At 42.5% G+C, this 16,793-nt stretch overlaps 1 protein-coding gene across 1 annotated transcript in view; it reads left to right on the top strand.

Moving 5' to 3' along the window:
* Positions 1 to 6,894: 6,894 nt before the first annotated feature.
* Positions 6,895 to 16,793, top strand: part of OXSR1 (oxidative stress responsive kinase 1) — an 87,437-nt gene continuing 77,538 nt past the window's right edge. Inside the window, exon 1 of the mRNA XM_005901135.2 lies at positions 6,895 to 7,305. Coding sequence (XP_005901197.2) covers positions 7,236 to 7,305 — 70 coding nt within the window. The 5' untranslated portion in view covers positions 6,895 to 7,235. The remainder of the gene's footprint in view (positions 7,306 to 16,793) is intronic.

Consider the following 16,793-nt stretch of genomic DNA (forward strand, 5'->3'; position numbering starts at 1 on the left):
ACCTCACAAAGCTCTATTACTGACTACACGAAGTATATATTTATAATCCTTTAGCGCACTACCCGGCACATTACAGGCACTTTAACTGTTGTGATGAATATTCTCTTAGGCTTTTTATCTGAATTTGTATTACTTTGATGAACCATGCTGTCCAAATCTACCCTAAGTTCAGATAGCATGGGACACCAAATTATCAGAAGATAAATCTGATTATTCAGTTCCTGAGCTTAGTGAGAGATACTTATATTTTTCAATGTTGTAACTACAGCTGTGACTCAGAGATTCTGAAACTCCTGCCTAAGGTGGAGTACTGAATGGCACATATATTTTTGAAAATTTTCCTAAAAAGGCAAGAAGTGCAGCTCTTTATACATTTCTAGATTGTCACCATGCTGGCAAGGCTTAAGGTGGGCAATCCACCACCACCAAGATCCAAACTCCACACAAATCCTTTACTTCTATTGGCAAGACAGGGTATCCCCCCACTCCTCATGGGTGATCTACAACCCAATTTGAAATACAGAATATTCACAAAAAGAGAAGTCTATGGTTACCTGGCAGTGCAGGCTAAGTGCCCAGAAATGGTCTGGGTGAGGTAATAAGTGCACATGACTTCCCTCAGGCCTGGAACAACCTCAGAAAAAGCGGTCCGAGTAGGGGGGAAGGGAGGGCTGACTGTCAGCTGAACCTGGCAGACCAGTAAGACCTGGATGGGTGGAGCAGAAGAAGGGTGGCATTCCTGGAAGGAGGAAGGGCCTGAACAAAGGGAGGTACAGAGAAACCAGGCTGAAAAGAGTGCCGGACGTTCCCTTCAGCTCAGAAGGGATAGGCAGATCGAGTAGCACATATATTATTATCTGAGCCATGAGAAACCAAACTTTGAAATTATGAAATATACTCTAAAAGGACACTATCTGGGGATAGCTGATGAGCACTACTGATGAGCACGTCTGTCCGCATCACCAAGTTAAGAAACAGCACACTAAACGAATCCTGGAAGTCTTGGGTACCCTATCTTACGTGCATCCCTTTCCTTTTCCCCAGCCACCAAACTGAATTGTTTTGTTTCCCTGAAACTGAATTGTTTTGTATTCAATCGCGCCTACTTTTGCCCTCTTTGTGAGTGTAATCACTCTGGTATGTACACTTCTGTTACTTTGTCTCTATCATCAAATATGTACTGCTTTGTGTATATTGTTTGAACAGTAAGGAGAAAACAATATAATATTGTGTAACACTAGCAATGTAATTCTCTAAAGCAATTCATTAAGGTCTGTTTCACGAAAAGTATTCTGGAGACCCGTGAACATAGCGCCCAGCTTTGTTAATAATTAAGAAAATGCAAATTAAAACTAAAATGAGATGATCATTTCACTCTCACCAGACAGGTAAAATTTTAAAGCCAAATTTGAATTTGAGGGTGACACAAACATTCAGTCTATAACTTACATGCATCTTCCAGACGTTATTCCATATATTTATATACATGTAAATTACAGACTGAATGTTTGTCTGCCCCAAATTCATATGTTGAAATCCTAACCCTCAATGTGATAATATTAGGAGGTGGAGCTTTGGGGAGGTAAATAGGTCACAAAGGTGGAATGCTTATGAATGAGATTAGTGCCCTCCTAAGTGGAGACCAGAGCTTGCTCCTGCCTTTGCCATATGCAATACAATGAGGAGATGGTGGTCTACAAACCAGGAAGCAGAGCTTTGCTAGACATCAGATCTGCCAGCAGCCTCATCTTTGATTTCCCAGACCCCAGAACTGTGAGAAAAGAATTTTATTTAAGTCACCCATTCTGAGGTAATTTGTTATCCTAGCTCAAACTAAGTCAATGCAGAAATTTATCTACAACTTGTTTACCTTGATTATAGATCATTCCACTCCAGGATGTGTGAAAGTGAAAGTGAAGTTGCTGAGTTGTGTTCGACTCTTTGCGACCCCATGGACACCAGGCTTCTCCGTCCATGGGGTTTTCTAGGCAAGAGTACTGGAGTGGGTTGCCATTTCCTTCTCCAGGGAACTTCCCACCCCAGGGATCGAACCCAGGTCTCCCACATTGTAGACAGACGCTTTACCATCTGAGCCACCAGGGCTTAAGTATGTAGAGACCTACTTCATTCTCTCTAACTGCTATGTAATATTTCACAGCATGGATAAATCATAGTTTTACCAGTCCTCCCTCAACTTCTTTTGAACCATTGAAATATTTGGATTTACAAATATTTGAAATATTTGGATTTATAAAATTCAAAATATGCAGAAGAGAACATCCCTTGTACATGTCAGTAGCTCTGGTCTGGCGGCAACCAAAGTTACCAGTTGTAGCAGAGAGTGGCTAGATGCCAACTAATCCCATTGCTTCTTCCTTGATTTCAGTTGTGGTTAGTCAACTGGCTGTGTTTGACCAACACAACCTGGGAAGAAGTAACAAACACAATTTCCAGAGTTGGCCAGCTTCTGTAGTGTTCTCCCTCTCAGATAACCAGCTGGCTGAATGCAGAGGGTCCAGAGGAAGAGTCTATGCAGACGCTAGAAGACGGTGGTGCCACAAGACTGAAGGAGGCAAACTTTAACTGTCAACTTGGGCCAAAGGGACCAAGGACATACGTACTGGACTATATGTGTGTCAGAAATAAGCTTTTGCATTAGACCAGCCGGTTTAGTTTAGTGTGGGGTTGTTACTTCAGCTAGCATTAACACATGAGCTTCTTATTTATCTGAGATGTTCCACATATGTGCTCAGTCACTAAGTTGTGTCTGACTCTTTGTGACCCCATGGACTGCAGCCCACCAGGCTCCTCTGTCCATGGATTTCCCAGGCAAGAATTATTAGAGCAGGTTGCCATTTCCTACTCCAGGGGATCTTCCCAACCCAAGGATTGAACCCATGTTTCTGGCATCTCCTGCATTGGCAGGTGGATTCTTTACCACTGTGGCACCTGAGAAGCTCTTCACATAATATACACAAGCAATTACTATTCCTCTATCAATAGATATCTTCATTCAAGTTTGTTTCCAGTTTCTTCCTATTACAATAACACTACAATAAACATTCTAATGAAGGCGTCTGGACATACTCCACCTTTAAGAAATCATGTTACAAAAGTAGTACCTAGGAACCTGCTCCAGCTCAGTCAACTACTTCCCATCTTTTGCTGAATGCAGCTTGAGTTCATAAGTTGGCATGGTGCCAGCCTGGGCGAACGTGAAGTTACTCTCTGGCTCAGAATTCAGTTTGATGTTGAGACTCTACCTTCTGCATGGGCCGACTGATTCCCCTCCCCCACAATAACCTCTTACTTACCTATTTTTTCCCACGCTCTGAAACTGTCACCACAGTCCAGTATGTGTGCCCTTGGCCCCTTTCCTGGATTTGCCAAGATGTCAGATTCTCCCCACGTGCCAGACTCCTAGCTTGTGCATGTCTTCCCTACTCACGAACTCCATTGATTTAATCAACACCATGCCTGAATTTGTGTCTGTGCAGGGACCATTCCAAGTGCAGAGGTGGGAAGCACTTCCATGTGAGGAATGGGTGAAACGCCCTCTCACAAGAGATGACTTTATACTACATGTGAGGTGTGATAATGGAGAGGGGGTAAGGGGGAGAGAAAGATTACAGGACTTTAATAGTTGGTCCTGGCACTGACATGGAACTGCTGAGAAAATCAACTTAGGAGACCTAAATTTGTGCTTTTCTTTACATTCGGGTTTTTCACATACGGTATACATTCATTTATAGATTTCAACTCTCTCTCATTTAAGAAGTCTGTAAAACTTGATTAAAGCTGTAATTACCACTTCAGGGCATCACTAGTCTTGAAATTAGTCCTTTTTCCTCTACCCTGCAGGTGCTAAAAGCAAAGCACAATGCAGGTAAGCTGCTTAAAGGCAACAGAGAAAGAAGAGGAAGTATGAACATAATTTCTCTCCCAGCTTCTCAGCCCAGACAGTGATTTTCATTTTCTGATTTTACACACCGTACTTGATGCTGTCTACAGGGCTTCCCTGGTGGCTCAGTGGTAAAGAATCCGCCTGCCAATGCAGGAGATGTGGGTTCAATCCCCAGGTGGGAAAGATCCCCTGGAGGAGGAAATGGCAACCCACTTCAGTATTCTTGCCAGGGAAATCCCATGAACAGAGGGCCTGATGGGCTACAGTCCACTGGGTCACAGTCAGACAAGACTGAGTGACTAAGCACATAGCACACATTGCTGTTTCTCTACTAGACTATACTCCATGAAAACAGGAACTAAGTCACCTTGTTCACCACTATACACCCAGTACTTATGATAAGTGTTCCCACACAGAATGTACTTCATAAGCTGAGATTCTGGCCTCCAACAGCCACCAATTCCTTGCTCATTAAAAACATGAGATCTTAACAACAGGCCACATGGAGAAAGCCCAGGAGATAGAGGAAATAAAATGAACAGATCTGCAGAGCAGGTTCTGGCTCAACTAAACCATCAAGCTTTCTACTTTGGAAGAAGTAGAGAACAACCCATCAACAAATGTATAGTACCCTGATCAACAAGAATGTGGGTCAATAAACGTTGGATTTTCACTTTTAAGTCAGTAGCTCCTTTTCACTGGGGAAAAAGAGAAGGGAAATAGGTGGTCAAATTTCTCCCTGAAGTATATATTATTCTGCATACAAGTTAAAGGCGTGAAAAAAACACAAAACCCCCACAAACCTTCTGAAGGCTGTTCATGGTCCACAAGGCCAATAAATCCAAGTTAAGAATCTCTGGTTTATGGATCTTTCTATTGGACAAATCTTGAGTTCTCTAGTCCTTATCATCATATTTAGCTCTTGATAGATCTGATCCCCGTCCTTCAGTTCAGTTCAGTTCAGTCGCTCAGTCAGGTCTGACTCTTTGCGACCCCATTAATCACAGCACACCAGGCCTCCCTGTCCATCACCAACTGCCGGAGTTCACTCAAACTCATGTCCATCAAGTCAGTGATGCCATCCAGCCATCTCATCCTCTGTCGTCCCCTTCTCCTCCTGCCCCCAATCCCTCCCAGCACCCCGATCTTTTCCAGTGAGTCAACTCTTCGCATGAGGTGGCCAAAGTATTGGAGTTTCAGCTTCACCATCAGTCCTTCCAATGAACACCCAGGACTGATCTCCTTTAGGATGGACTGGTTGGATCTCCTTGCAGTCCAAGGGACTCTCAAGAGTCTTCTCCAACACCACAGTTCAAAAGCATCAATTCTTCGGTGCTTAGCTTTCTTCACAGTCCAACTTTCACATCCATACATGACTACTGGAAAAACCATAGCCTGGACTAGATGGACCTTTGTTGGCAAAGTAATGTCTCTGCTTTTCAGTATACTATCTAGGTTGGTCATAACTTTCCTTCCAAGGAGTAAGCGTCTTAATTTCATGGCTGCAATCACCATCTGCAGTGATTTTGGAGCCCCCCAAAATAAAGTCTGACACTGTTTCCACTGTTTCCCCATCTATTTCCCATGAAGTGATGGGACCAGATGCCACGATATTAGTTTTCTGAATGTTGAGCTTTAAGCCAACTTTTTCACTCTCTTCTTTCACTCCCATCCTCTCTGCAAAAAGAAAAACGCAATACACGGCAATAAAGGGGTCAGTAGTCAACGGCTGAAGCCAATCTTTACAGGAATGCCTGTGCTATGCTTTCAAACTTGGAAACTCTGGCACTTCTTTGTGACTGGGATATTCTAGCCTCTCAATTTACACCTGTTTTATATCATATTAACTTTGCAGGATCCCCTCCCGAAACATTCTCTAATCCCACCAAGAATGTGGAAACGTGCTAACTTGGTCTTGGGTAAAGATGTCTTTCATAATGACTACTATTGATCTGAAAGACATCCAACTGAGAAGACTTTCAAACCTAGCCCAATCCACGTGGCTACTCTTCACTGCATTTTACCAAAGGCTTCCAGTTTCATCTTATTGACTTCCCCAAAGGACCTAAGTGGACAATCTGAGAAAAACTGAAGTTCAATGACGTCACACAAAAGCCAAGGCTTTGACATAATCTCAGATCTGCTGGGCCATACAGCACTAGCTTACTGGCCCCAGTTGCCTCAGGGAAAAAACTGCAACCTTCCAAGGCCCCGAGACAGGTGATCATTTGAGCTCCAAAGCTGAGAATGGATAGAACACCTTCTCTGTCCAGTAAGGTTACAGGGAAGGCCGAGCCGTGGACTGTAGAAATAACTTCCGCCTAGAAAAAAGATGTCGTCACGGGGCGAGCTTCCGGTTCCACTCTGTCCCGTGGACCGAGACCTTTTATTCCAGTTGGCAGTCGTCCATACCCCAAGGCTACCCCACCCAGCTGCTCCCTCGGGTTTCTCCACACCCTGCGGGGCCGTTTGCACGTCTCGAGGGTGTAACGGTTACGTGGCGACGTCACTTGGGAGAACGGTGCAAAGCGAGTAGCGTAACCGTGATCTTGCAGGACCGGAGCCTTGTCGCGGAACAGCGCGCCCAGCGCGTGGAGGCGGGACTAACTTATGACTGACGTCCACACCCACTTACTGCCGTTCTGATTCCTTCTCAAATAAGCCAATGAATGCGACGACGGAGACGACAACGTGCCCTCGCCGCCAGAAGTGGCTCCGCCCCCTCCACTAGGCTGCCCTTTGGTCGCCATATTTAGTGTGGCTACTACCTCTGCTACTTTCGGCTCTTTTCTGGCTTTCCTATGCCCTTGCTGAACTCCTTTCAAAGTATTTCTTCCCTTCTACCATCAAATTCGTCTTCTTCGGGCTTCCTTCTTGCTCGCTGCTTATCCAGCCACACTTGTAATGGCAGCTGGAGGCGGGGCCGAGGTGGGGGGCATGCCCGACGCGGTGACGTCAGCGCGCTGCGTGTCGGCAGGTGGAGGGAGAAGGGAAAGTTTGGCCAGTGCGTGGGGCTGAGGTGGAGGGCGGGACAGAGGGGCTGGGCCCAGGCGAAGCTCTTGTCGCTGCTGCCGTGGAGGCCGAAGCCGGGACCTGGGCCGGGGAGGGGAGTGCCGGCCGCAGAGTAGCAAAGAGGCGAGGTTCGCGGGTGCTTCGAGCCCCCCACCAATCTGCCGCGCGGCCACCCAGCGCCAGGCGCCGTCCGACCCGTGGCTGTTCGCGAGGCGGTTGGTGGGGGCGCGGCGGCAGCGGTTGGGGGTGGGGAGAGGTGCGGCCAGGAGAAGAGAGAGGTCAGTGAGTTTGCGGGAAGACCGAGTGTCGCGCCGCCGTCATGACCGAGGACTCCAGTGCCCTGCCCTGGTCCATCAACAGGGACGATTACGAGCTGCAGGAGGTGATAGGTGAGAGCTGGCGCCGCGGAGGAGGGAGGCGCCGCGCTGGGCGGCGGGTGACGCGCCGGAACGTGGGCTCCTGCGGGAGCTCGGGGAGCGCAGGACTCCCAGATATTCGTGGGCGCTCGAGTGGCCTTGGGGTTGGTAGGGCGCGTGGGTGAGGCTCGGGGTTTGTGCAGCTCCTGCAAGGCGTGGAGGGGATTTTGAGAGGCGCGCCTGTGCGGCGAGGTGGGGTGGGGTCTGAGAGGCTCGTCAGAGATTTGTGTGGCGACAGATGTTTGAACCTGAGCCACAGATGTGTCTGAGAGAAAAAAGAAAAGTGAAGATGTGGGACAGGCCTTTAAGGCTTTGCGAGGAATGGGGTATTGCTGTTGCGGGCTTGGTCATCTATTTGTGGGGTGATAGGTTAGGGTGCTTCTGTTCAGTCCTGCATCCGCGTGAGAACCCCCACGAAGTGCCAGGCATTGCTCGGGTGGAACTGGGGAGCCTCTCCGGATAAAGCTGCAGGTACGGCACTGAGCGACGTAGACCAACTTACGACTGCTTGGAATTGACTTGCCAGCCAGGGAGGTAGACATAAGTAGGCAAATAAAAAGAATTACAGGTTTTGGCAGGTGCTAGCAAGGAAACAAGCAAGATGTTCTGAGAGAGAATAACGTGGAGACCTAGTTGGGGCCATTTCAAGGAAGATGCTTTTTCTGAGGTGTCGACATGTAAAGTGAGCTCTGAAGGATGACAAAGAGTCTTGAGGGCCAAGGGAAGATTGTTCTTTACTGAGAAATGAGGAAATGCAAAGGCCCCAGAGAAGGGAAAAAGCTTGATGTGTTTTAGGACCCGAAAGAAGACTGGTAAGGTTAGAAAGTAAGAGAGGAGCCAGATTTTAGGGACCTTCTCAGCCAAGGTGAGTGTTTTGAAATTTTAAGTGTTTTTGGAGGGCTTTAAACAGAGACATGATATGAACCAATGAATCTGGCTGTTGTGTGTGGAATGGATTTGAAGGGGGTCTGGGAATACCAGCTGGCAGAGATCAAAGCTTGCACAAACATGAATAGTAATTATCAGAGAGGCACAGTGATTGGGGGAGGGTGGGGACTGGGGATAAGGGGAGTATTTGTTGGACAACAATAATCTAGTGATCTTAGAAATCAAAAGGGAGTGGGTTTAGCTAAGCAGAAGCTCGAGCCAACGGACATCAGCAGACCCCTGTGTATTGGAGGAAGAAGATTGTCTGCTTTGCTAGATCAGCATCCTGTCCGAAATTAGTTTTATAACAAAGAGTGGCTGAAAACTCCTGAAAAGCTGTCTTGGGGGTTGGGGGGAGTGAGTGTTTGTTGCATTGTGCCAGTGTTTAGAGAAACTTTGTCACATTTCTTTCTTTTTTTTTTTTTTTCCCCACTTGCTTCTTGTATCAAAACAAATCTGGGGTAAGATTTATGTGAAGACATCCAGTCTTTATCCTTAAGCCTCTTCATGGATCTGGTCCTTACTATGTGCCGTATCTTTGATGTGTACTGGTTCATTCTAAAGACTGTTTATGAGTACCTCCATCAGAGTTTCATATTGAAAAAAGGGATTAAGTGGGAGATTCCAAAATGATGTCTAAAAAAGCAAGGAAAAGGGGTCTCTGTCATTTTAGAAGAGGAATTTTTCTTTACCTTTCCGGTAAGGTGTACATCTTTCTAGGGTGGCGAGTAGCATTGTGGTTGTTAATGCTTTTGATAATAAGGTGGCACAAGGCGCTAGAGCTTTAGAAACTTGTTGATTTGCTATTCTCAGACCAATAGGGTGTCTGTGAGTGAGCGAAAGGGAGGCTCAGCCCTCTGGAATAGTGTTAGTCATCATCTCACTCCAAAAGTTGAGAACTCTCATGTGATTTGACCACTTTACTTTTAAAACAACTTTACTCTGAGATGTAATTTCACCCATTTTTTAAAGTATAAAATTAACCCATTTTAAAGTGTAAATTAAATGATTTTAGTGAATGTATTGTGCACCAATCAGTATAATACAGTTTTAGAATATTTTCGTCATCCCAATGAGATCCCTCGTGCCTGTTGACAATTAATCCCTGTTCCTACCCCCAGTTTCAGGCAATTGCAAACCTTTCCAACTCCATAGATTTGCCTTTTCTGGACATGTCATGTAAATCGGATTGTATAATACATAGTGTTTTGTGTTTTGGTTCATTCACATAGCGTAAAATTTTTTCATTTTTAAAAACAATTTATATACCATAAAATCCACCTGTTTTAACTGTACAGTACTATAGTTTTTTTTTTTTTTTTATAAATTTACAGAGTTGTTCAGTCATCACCACAATCCAATTTTAGAACATTTCCATCATTCCAAAAAGATGCCTCATGTCCATTTGCAGTCACTCCCTGTTTCCACCCCCTGCCGAAGGCAACTGCAAATCTACTTTCTGTCTCTATAGATTTGTCTTTCCTGGACATTTTCCCATAAATATGATCATACAATATGTGATCTTTTGTGTTTGGTTTCTTTTACTTGGTGTAATGTTTTTTGAGGTTCATCCATATTGCTGCCTGTATTAGTACATTACTCCTTTTTATTGGAGACCATTTGATGGACACTGGATTGCTCCCGCCTTTTGCCTATTTTGAATAATATTGCTGTGAGCATTTTGTATCAAATCTTCAGGTGAACATGTTACATTTTTCTTGAGTGGAATTGCTGGGTCATATGGTAGATTTATTATATGTATAACTTTTTAAGGAACAAATTTTTCAAAGTGACTGTGCCGTTTTACATTCCCTTCGGCCGTGAATGAGGATCCGTTTTCTCTGCATCTTTGCCAGCATTTGTTGTCTGTCTTTTTGATTAAAGCCATCCTAGTGGATGTGAAGTATATCTGATTGTGGCTTTGTTTTGCATTTCCCTAATGACTAATGATGGAGAGCATCCTTTCATGTGCTTATTTATTAGCTTTTCATATCTGTTCTTTGGTGAAAGGTCTATTCCAATCTTTTTCCTGCTTGGGTTGTCCACTGGGTTGTTCTCTTCTCACTAAATTATAGAGGCGAGTGTGATTGTTAGGTGTCTATTCATTCTGGATATGAGTCCTTCACCTGATACACAATTTCAAATATTTACTCTGTCTTTTCATTTCTTTGGTAAGGTGGGACAGCAGGGAATCGGGACTTGCTGGATCTTAGTTCTCTGACCAGAGATCGAACGTGGCCCATGGCAGTGAAAGAGCCCAGTCCTAACCATTGGACCACCAGGGAATTCCCTTATTACAGCATTCCCCCCCGCCCCGCTGCCTCAATTTTAGCATTTTCTTAATGGTGTCTGCTAAAGCATGAAAGTTTTGAATTTTGATAGAGATTATTGATCTTTGCTTTTATTGATTGTGCTTTTGATATTGTATCTAAGAAATCTTAACTAGCCCAACATCACAAACATTTTTTTCTTATGTTTTCTTCTAAGTGTTATAGTTTTAGCCCTTAAATTTAGTCCTCTGATGTGTTTTAAGTTTTTTGTAAGGCATGAAGTAAGGTTTTACAGATAAAGATGCGTGCATGCATGCTCAGTCACTCAGTCGTGTGACCCCAGGGACTGTAGCCCCCCCAGGCTTCTCTGTCCATGGGTTCTCCAGGCAAGAATACTGGAGTGGGTTGCCATTTCTTCCTCCAGGGCATCTTCCCAACCCAGAGATCAAACCCAGGTCTCCCACATTGCAGGCGGATTTGTTACAGTATGAGCCACACTGGAAGACTTAGAGATACTATAAGTGCAGGAGATGCAGGAATTGAACCTGCATCTCCTGCGTTGGCAGGCCCTGAGCCATCTGGGAAGCCCAAAGACACAGACATAGAAAGGTAAAATGGCTTGTCCAGAGTCAGAACTAGTTATGGGCACAGTCAGGACTGGTGTCCAACTATTGCCTAATCCAGGATTCTTGTCCTTGCATCTGCATTTTGATTGATTTTTGGAAGTAACTGAACAATGGTAGTCATCCTCCCACCTTAAAGGAAATATCCTTACAATGGGGGAAAAAAAATACTGGAGCAGATTTTTTGTAGATAACCCTTTTAGTTAGATTTATTCTCTTTTGCGTATCCTATTTTGTCATTTTTAAAGTGTTCTCTTTCTCGTTAATAAGTTTCTAGAAGTTCCTAATGTACTTCCACTCCACTCTTCACACAGTGTCTCACTTCATCTTCTCAAAAGGGAGGATGTACAAGCAGCAGGGTTCAGTAAAGCACTGTACAGTTATTCTAACTTTGCTTCCATGCTGAAATGTTTGAAATACAGTATTTTGTAATAAGCTGTAAGTAGTTTTCAAAATGAATTTTTGTAATTTCTCCAGATTGTACTCTCTTTTTTTCAGGAAACAAATGATGAAAGTCTGGAAAAAAAGGCTTGAGGGAATCTTTTGAATATCTGTTTTCAAAGATTGTATTTTAAGGAAATAATATAATGGTGTCTCCTTTCTTATCAAAACATATATTTATTTGAACTATAATTTTTTTTACATGTGCTTCTTAGAACTGTATTTGTGGGGTTAGTTTCTCGTGTTGTTTTGTTCTCTCATTTTCTAGCAAAATCCTATAGAGAAAAGAAAATTCCCTTCCTAGAACATAAAAAAAAAATAATAGGTTGGGAATTCAAAGGACTTCCTTTTAAAAAATTCTGTTATCTTAAGCGTGTTTTGGCAAGGGTTTAAGTTCTATGATTACTTGTAAAAGACATAGTATTAGTCTCACAGTAATCATTCATCTTTTCAGCGTCTTTGCGCTCCTTCCTGGTCTCTACTGCTGTATTAGGATTTCTCACCAGGTGTTCTCCTGTACTTGGGTGTTGAAGTAACTGAAGAGTATGGACTTTGGGGTTAGACTGACCTGGGATTCAAATCCTGGCTTTACCTCTTGCTACCTATCTGATCTTGGGCAATTTATTGGTTTTTAGTTTCTGGTTTTTGTCTGTAAAAGGGGAATAATGGTACATTTGTCATGGAATTACAAGTGTAATTGTTTATAGGAAGCTTTTAGCTCGTATTTATTACTCCATACTGATGATGGTTGTCCCTTTGTTTTTTTCTCCTTCTTCCATTTCCTACTTTTTGGTACTGCCATAAAATGTGAAATGCCTCATGATTTGAAATCTTCTAACACTTGTAACCTTGTAGTATTTTGAATCTGTTGTAATGTTTATTGGAACATCACTGCTTCTTTTTCTTCTTACTTCCAGATATCATTCAAGTTTCGATCGCTTTGGGGATTTATTCTGGACATGGTAGTACAGCTGTGTAAGGCCCTGTATTGCCCACAGTACAATATAGTGGCAAAGTGGGAAATCAGTCTGACAAGGGCTTTGCCCTGTTGCTTTTGTTATCATGCATTTTGAAAAACCTCAATAAATATTTAGTGTTTACCTCAGCCTAGGTTTAGAAAATTGTTCTTTAAGATCTGTTTTTAGTAAGCTGTGATTCACCAACTTTTGATACTTCGGTGAAAGGCATCCCACTACGTTTATTCTCTACTACCTCCCCGCCTTTTAAATTGTCATCAGTTGTTCACTAGCTACACATCTGATGTCTAAAGTATCAGTTACCAAGTACAGATTGCAGGATCCCACCCCTGGCTCCTCCGTTAATGTGAAAGACATGTTCTACTGATAGAGTGATGTTTAATGGTTAGTGTATTTTCTCCCCTGATTGGAAGACATTTTTCCAGGAAGCCACATTGGGCCAACAACCTCATAGGGTTGTATCAAATAGGGATTGCATTTGACTCTCTGTAATGGAAAACAAATATAGTGGCTTAGTAAAAAACTTTTTTGACCCCTTTATATGACAAGGAAACTGAAGTGGCAGCCTACGTGCCGTGGGGCACCCAGACTCCTGGCTTTTCACTCCACTTCACTTAGCACGTGACTTGCATTCTCAGAGTTGCAAGATGGTTCTTCCACCCCTAGCCTTGTGCTTGTGTTCCAGACCAGAAGAATACGGAGAAAGGACAGAGTCATGTGACAGCTCAGGTGGTTCCCTTTCAAAGGGCTTTCTTTCCTGGAAGACTTACTCAGTGACTTACATTTCCATTTTATTGGACAGAACTGTGTCATTGGGCCATTTGCAAATGAAATGACACTTTTTATCCAAGCACATTATTACTTCAGACAAAGTAGGTCAAAGTTCTGTTATTAAAGAAGGGAAAATTGTATGCTGGATAGGCAACTAAAAGTGTTGGCCTCGTGTTTTTTTGTTTTTGTTTTTTTCAAATTAAATAAGACATTGTAAGTAAATAATTTAACCTGACACATAATAATCAGTTAATAAATGTTAGCTTTAATCTGAAGAGACAGTTGCCTACCAGTTAAGAGCATGGTATTGAAACATCATGTAGTTCTGGTTTCTAGGCCCTTCTGTGCCCCTCGGTAATTAATGACCTGTCTTACCTTTGTTTGCCTTGCTTTGTAAGATCAATAATGCCTAATTCATGGAATTATTGTGAGAATTAGACGGGAAAAAAAAAGCAAGTCAAGAGAGTGCTCAGCATAGTATTTGGCACACAAGGTAAGAGCTCAATAAATGTTAACCAGTGCTTATGACGGTAATAATGAGGTGACGCCCATGAAATCTTTGTGTGGAGAACGAGCATGATTTTTATGATATTTTTGTGTTTGTTCTGCCTCAAATTAGCAGATTTTTTTTCTGGAAAATGTATGCTACTACTCGATTGACTAATCCATTCACCAAATATTTACTGACTTCCTCTTGTGTGTTAGACACTATTTTGGATGCTAGAGATAACAGCAGCAAAGCAGACAGAAATCCCTTCTTTTATGGACTTTATAATCTGGTGATGATGAAGAACAAATAAAAGTAGGGGAAGGGATGGGAACCCCTGGGGATAGAGATGAGTTTTAAGTAGGTCAAGGAAAGCCTTCCTGAGAAGGTGACATTTGCAGAAAGACGTGAAGGAGGTGAAGTGAGTGTGTGGTTATCTGCAGGAAGTTTGTTCCAAGCAGAGGGAACAGCAGGAGCAAAGGTCTTGGAGAAGGAGCATGCTTCTGTGACTAAGGAGTAAGTAGACAAGGGTGGCTGGAGCAGAGGGGAACAAGGCTGAAGGATCAGGAGAGTAAAGTGGTAGGAATGGATGGTCCTGGCTGTCAGATGGTATGAAGCCTAGTAAGTCCTGGCTTTTGCTTCACATAAAGTTTTAAAAGGATTACCTAGGCTGCTACGTGGAAAATAGTTTTGTGAGGGTATAGGGGTGGAAGGGGAGGTTATCTGGGGGAGAGAGGTAGTAATGGAGGTGATGAGGAGCGATAAGATGCTGGTATAATATATTTTGGAGTTAGAGATATGCCTTTGGATTAGATGTGAGAAGTATCCAAGATTTTTTGGCAGGAGCATCCGGAAAGATGGGGTTACTATCCATTGAGATAGAAATCACCAGTGTAAACAAGAGATGATTCATTGTAAAACCATCAGGCTGCTTGAATAATTACTCAGAGCATATGGCAAAGCGACTTTATTTCCATCTTTGTATGGAGAACAAACATGATTTTTATCATAATGACTGCCCTTACAGGTGTTTCTGTAAAGGAGTTTTAATTTTCATTATGACTCTGACAAGAGGGCTAATTGAGAAAAAGGTTTACAAAATTGTATATTCTTGTGCTTTCCATGGTTCAGGTGAAAACGCCTTAGTCATCTTTCAGAATGACCAGCCTGGACTAGCTCCTTAGTGACTGTGTAAACCCTTACTAAAAAATACTTAAAATCTTTATAATACATATCTGTTATAGTGATGGTTGGTCAGAATTTGGGGGGGAAAATATCTGCAGTTGATTTGGTTCATTTGGTTTATTTTTTCCTCACAGGTAGGAATAAATCCATATTTTTGCTTACTCTTTATTTCAGGATCTAGTTAAGTGGAGAGAGACTGGAACTAAATTTTCTTAGTTCCCCTCATGCCTTTGGGCAGCTCCTTTTCTGTCTCAAGGGATAACATTACCCAGTTTGAAGGATTTCAGAAGAAAGCTCAGTTATGATTTTGCACTTTGATCCGTTCTGGTATGTAATGTACACTAATGCAGCAGTTAAAGAACCAGCTCGAAGAGGACAGAAGAGCGGAAGAGTGGGGACCTGGGGGACGGTGTGCGGAGGATGGACTTAGGAATCAGGATGCTTTATTGGAAATGGTTTTACATTGTTTTACAATTATTTTCCATTATATTATTCTTCATATTAGGCCAGTGCTTATTTGAGGGCATTAGAACAGTAACTTTCACACTTTGGCTAAACCATTCCTAACAGATACCATTTACATATTTGCGTGTGTATTTACACTGAGATAAAAGTTTTACAAGATGATATTTGCATTTTAATTTTATTGAAGTATAGTTGATAGATAATACTTACTTTTATTATGTGCAATATGGACTTCCCTGGTAGCTCTTCCGGTAAAGAATCTGCCTGCAATGCAGGGGACCCTGGTTCAATTCCTGGGTTGGGAAGATCCCCTGGAAGGGAATCTTTACTCACCGCAACTAGAGAAAAGCCTGAGCAGCAATGAAGATCCAGCACAGCCAAAAATAAATTAATTAAAAATTCTAAGAAATTTTACTTTAGCCATTCTGTTAGGTTATCCCATCTCTGTTGAATTGCTTTTGTACCTTTGTCAAAAATCACTGTGTTGCATTTGTGTGAATCTGTTTCTGGGTCTCTGTTCTGACGTGTATGTGTGTCTGTGTATCTGTCCCTCTTCTTATACCATACTGTCTTGATTACTGTAACTATATAATATGTCTTTAAATTGGGTTGTATGAATACTTCAACTTCATTCATCTTCTTTACTATTCTGTTGGTTATTTGAGGGCCTTCCTTTTTCATATACATTGTAAAATGGAAAAAAAAAACCCTTGGAATAAGCTTGTCTATGTGTGCAAAATACCTTGTGAGGATTTTAATAGGAATTTCATTAAACCTGTTTGAAGTCAATTAGGAGAGTACTGACATCTTTACTATATTGATTTTTCTAATTCATGAACATGGTATCTCTCCAATTATTTAGGTCTTTTTTGTTTGGTTTGGTGTTTTATGATTTTCGGCATATAGATTTTGTTCTTATTTCACTTTGGGGGAACTTGTAAATGATACTGTTTTAAGATTTTGGTTTCTACTTTATTGTTAGTATCTAGAAATGCAGTTGATTTTTGTGGGTTGATCTTTTATCTTGCAACCTTGCTAAGCTCTCTTATTAGTTGAAGAAGCTTTTCTTATGTGGACAGTCACGACCTCTACAAACAGGGACAGATTTATTTTTTTCTCATCTGAAAGTGAAAGTGTTAGTCACTCAGTTGTATCCAGCTCTTTGTGACCTCATGGACTGGGACTCTCCAGACTCCTCTGTCCATGGGATTCTCCAGGCAAGAATACTAGAGTGGGTTGTCACTTCCTTCTCCAGGGGATCTTCCTGACCCAGGGATTGAACTTGGGTGTCCTGAATTGCAGGCAGATTCTTTAC

Source organism: Bos mutus, chromosome 22, assembly GCF_027580195.1.
Source record: "Bos mutus isolate GX-2022 chromosome 22, NWIPB_WYAK_1.1, whole genome shotgun sequence".
NCBI lineage: Eukaryota > Metazoa > Chordata > Mammalia > Artiodactyla > Bovidae > Bos > Bos mutus.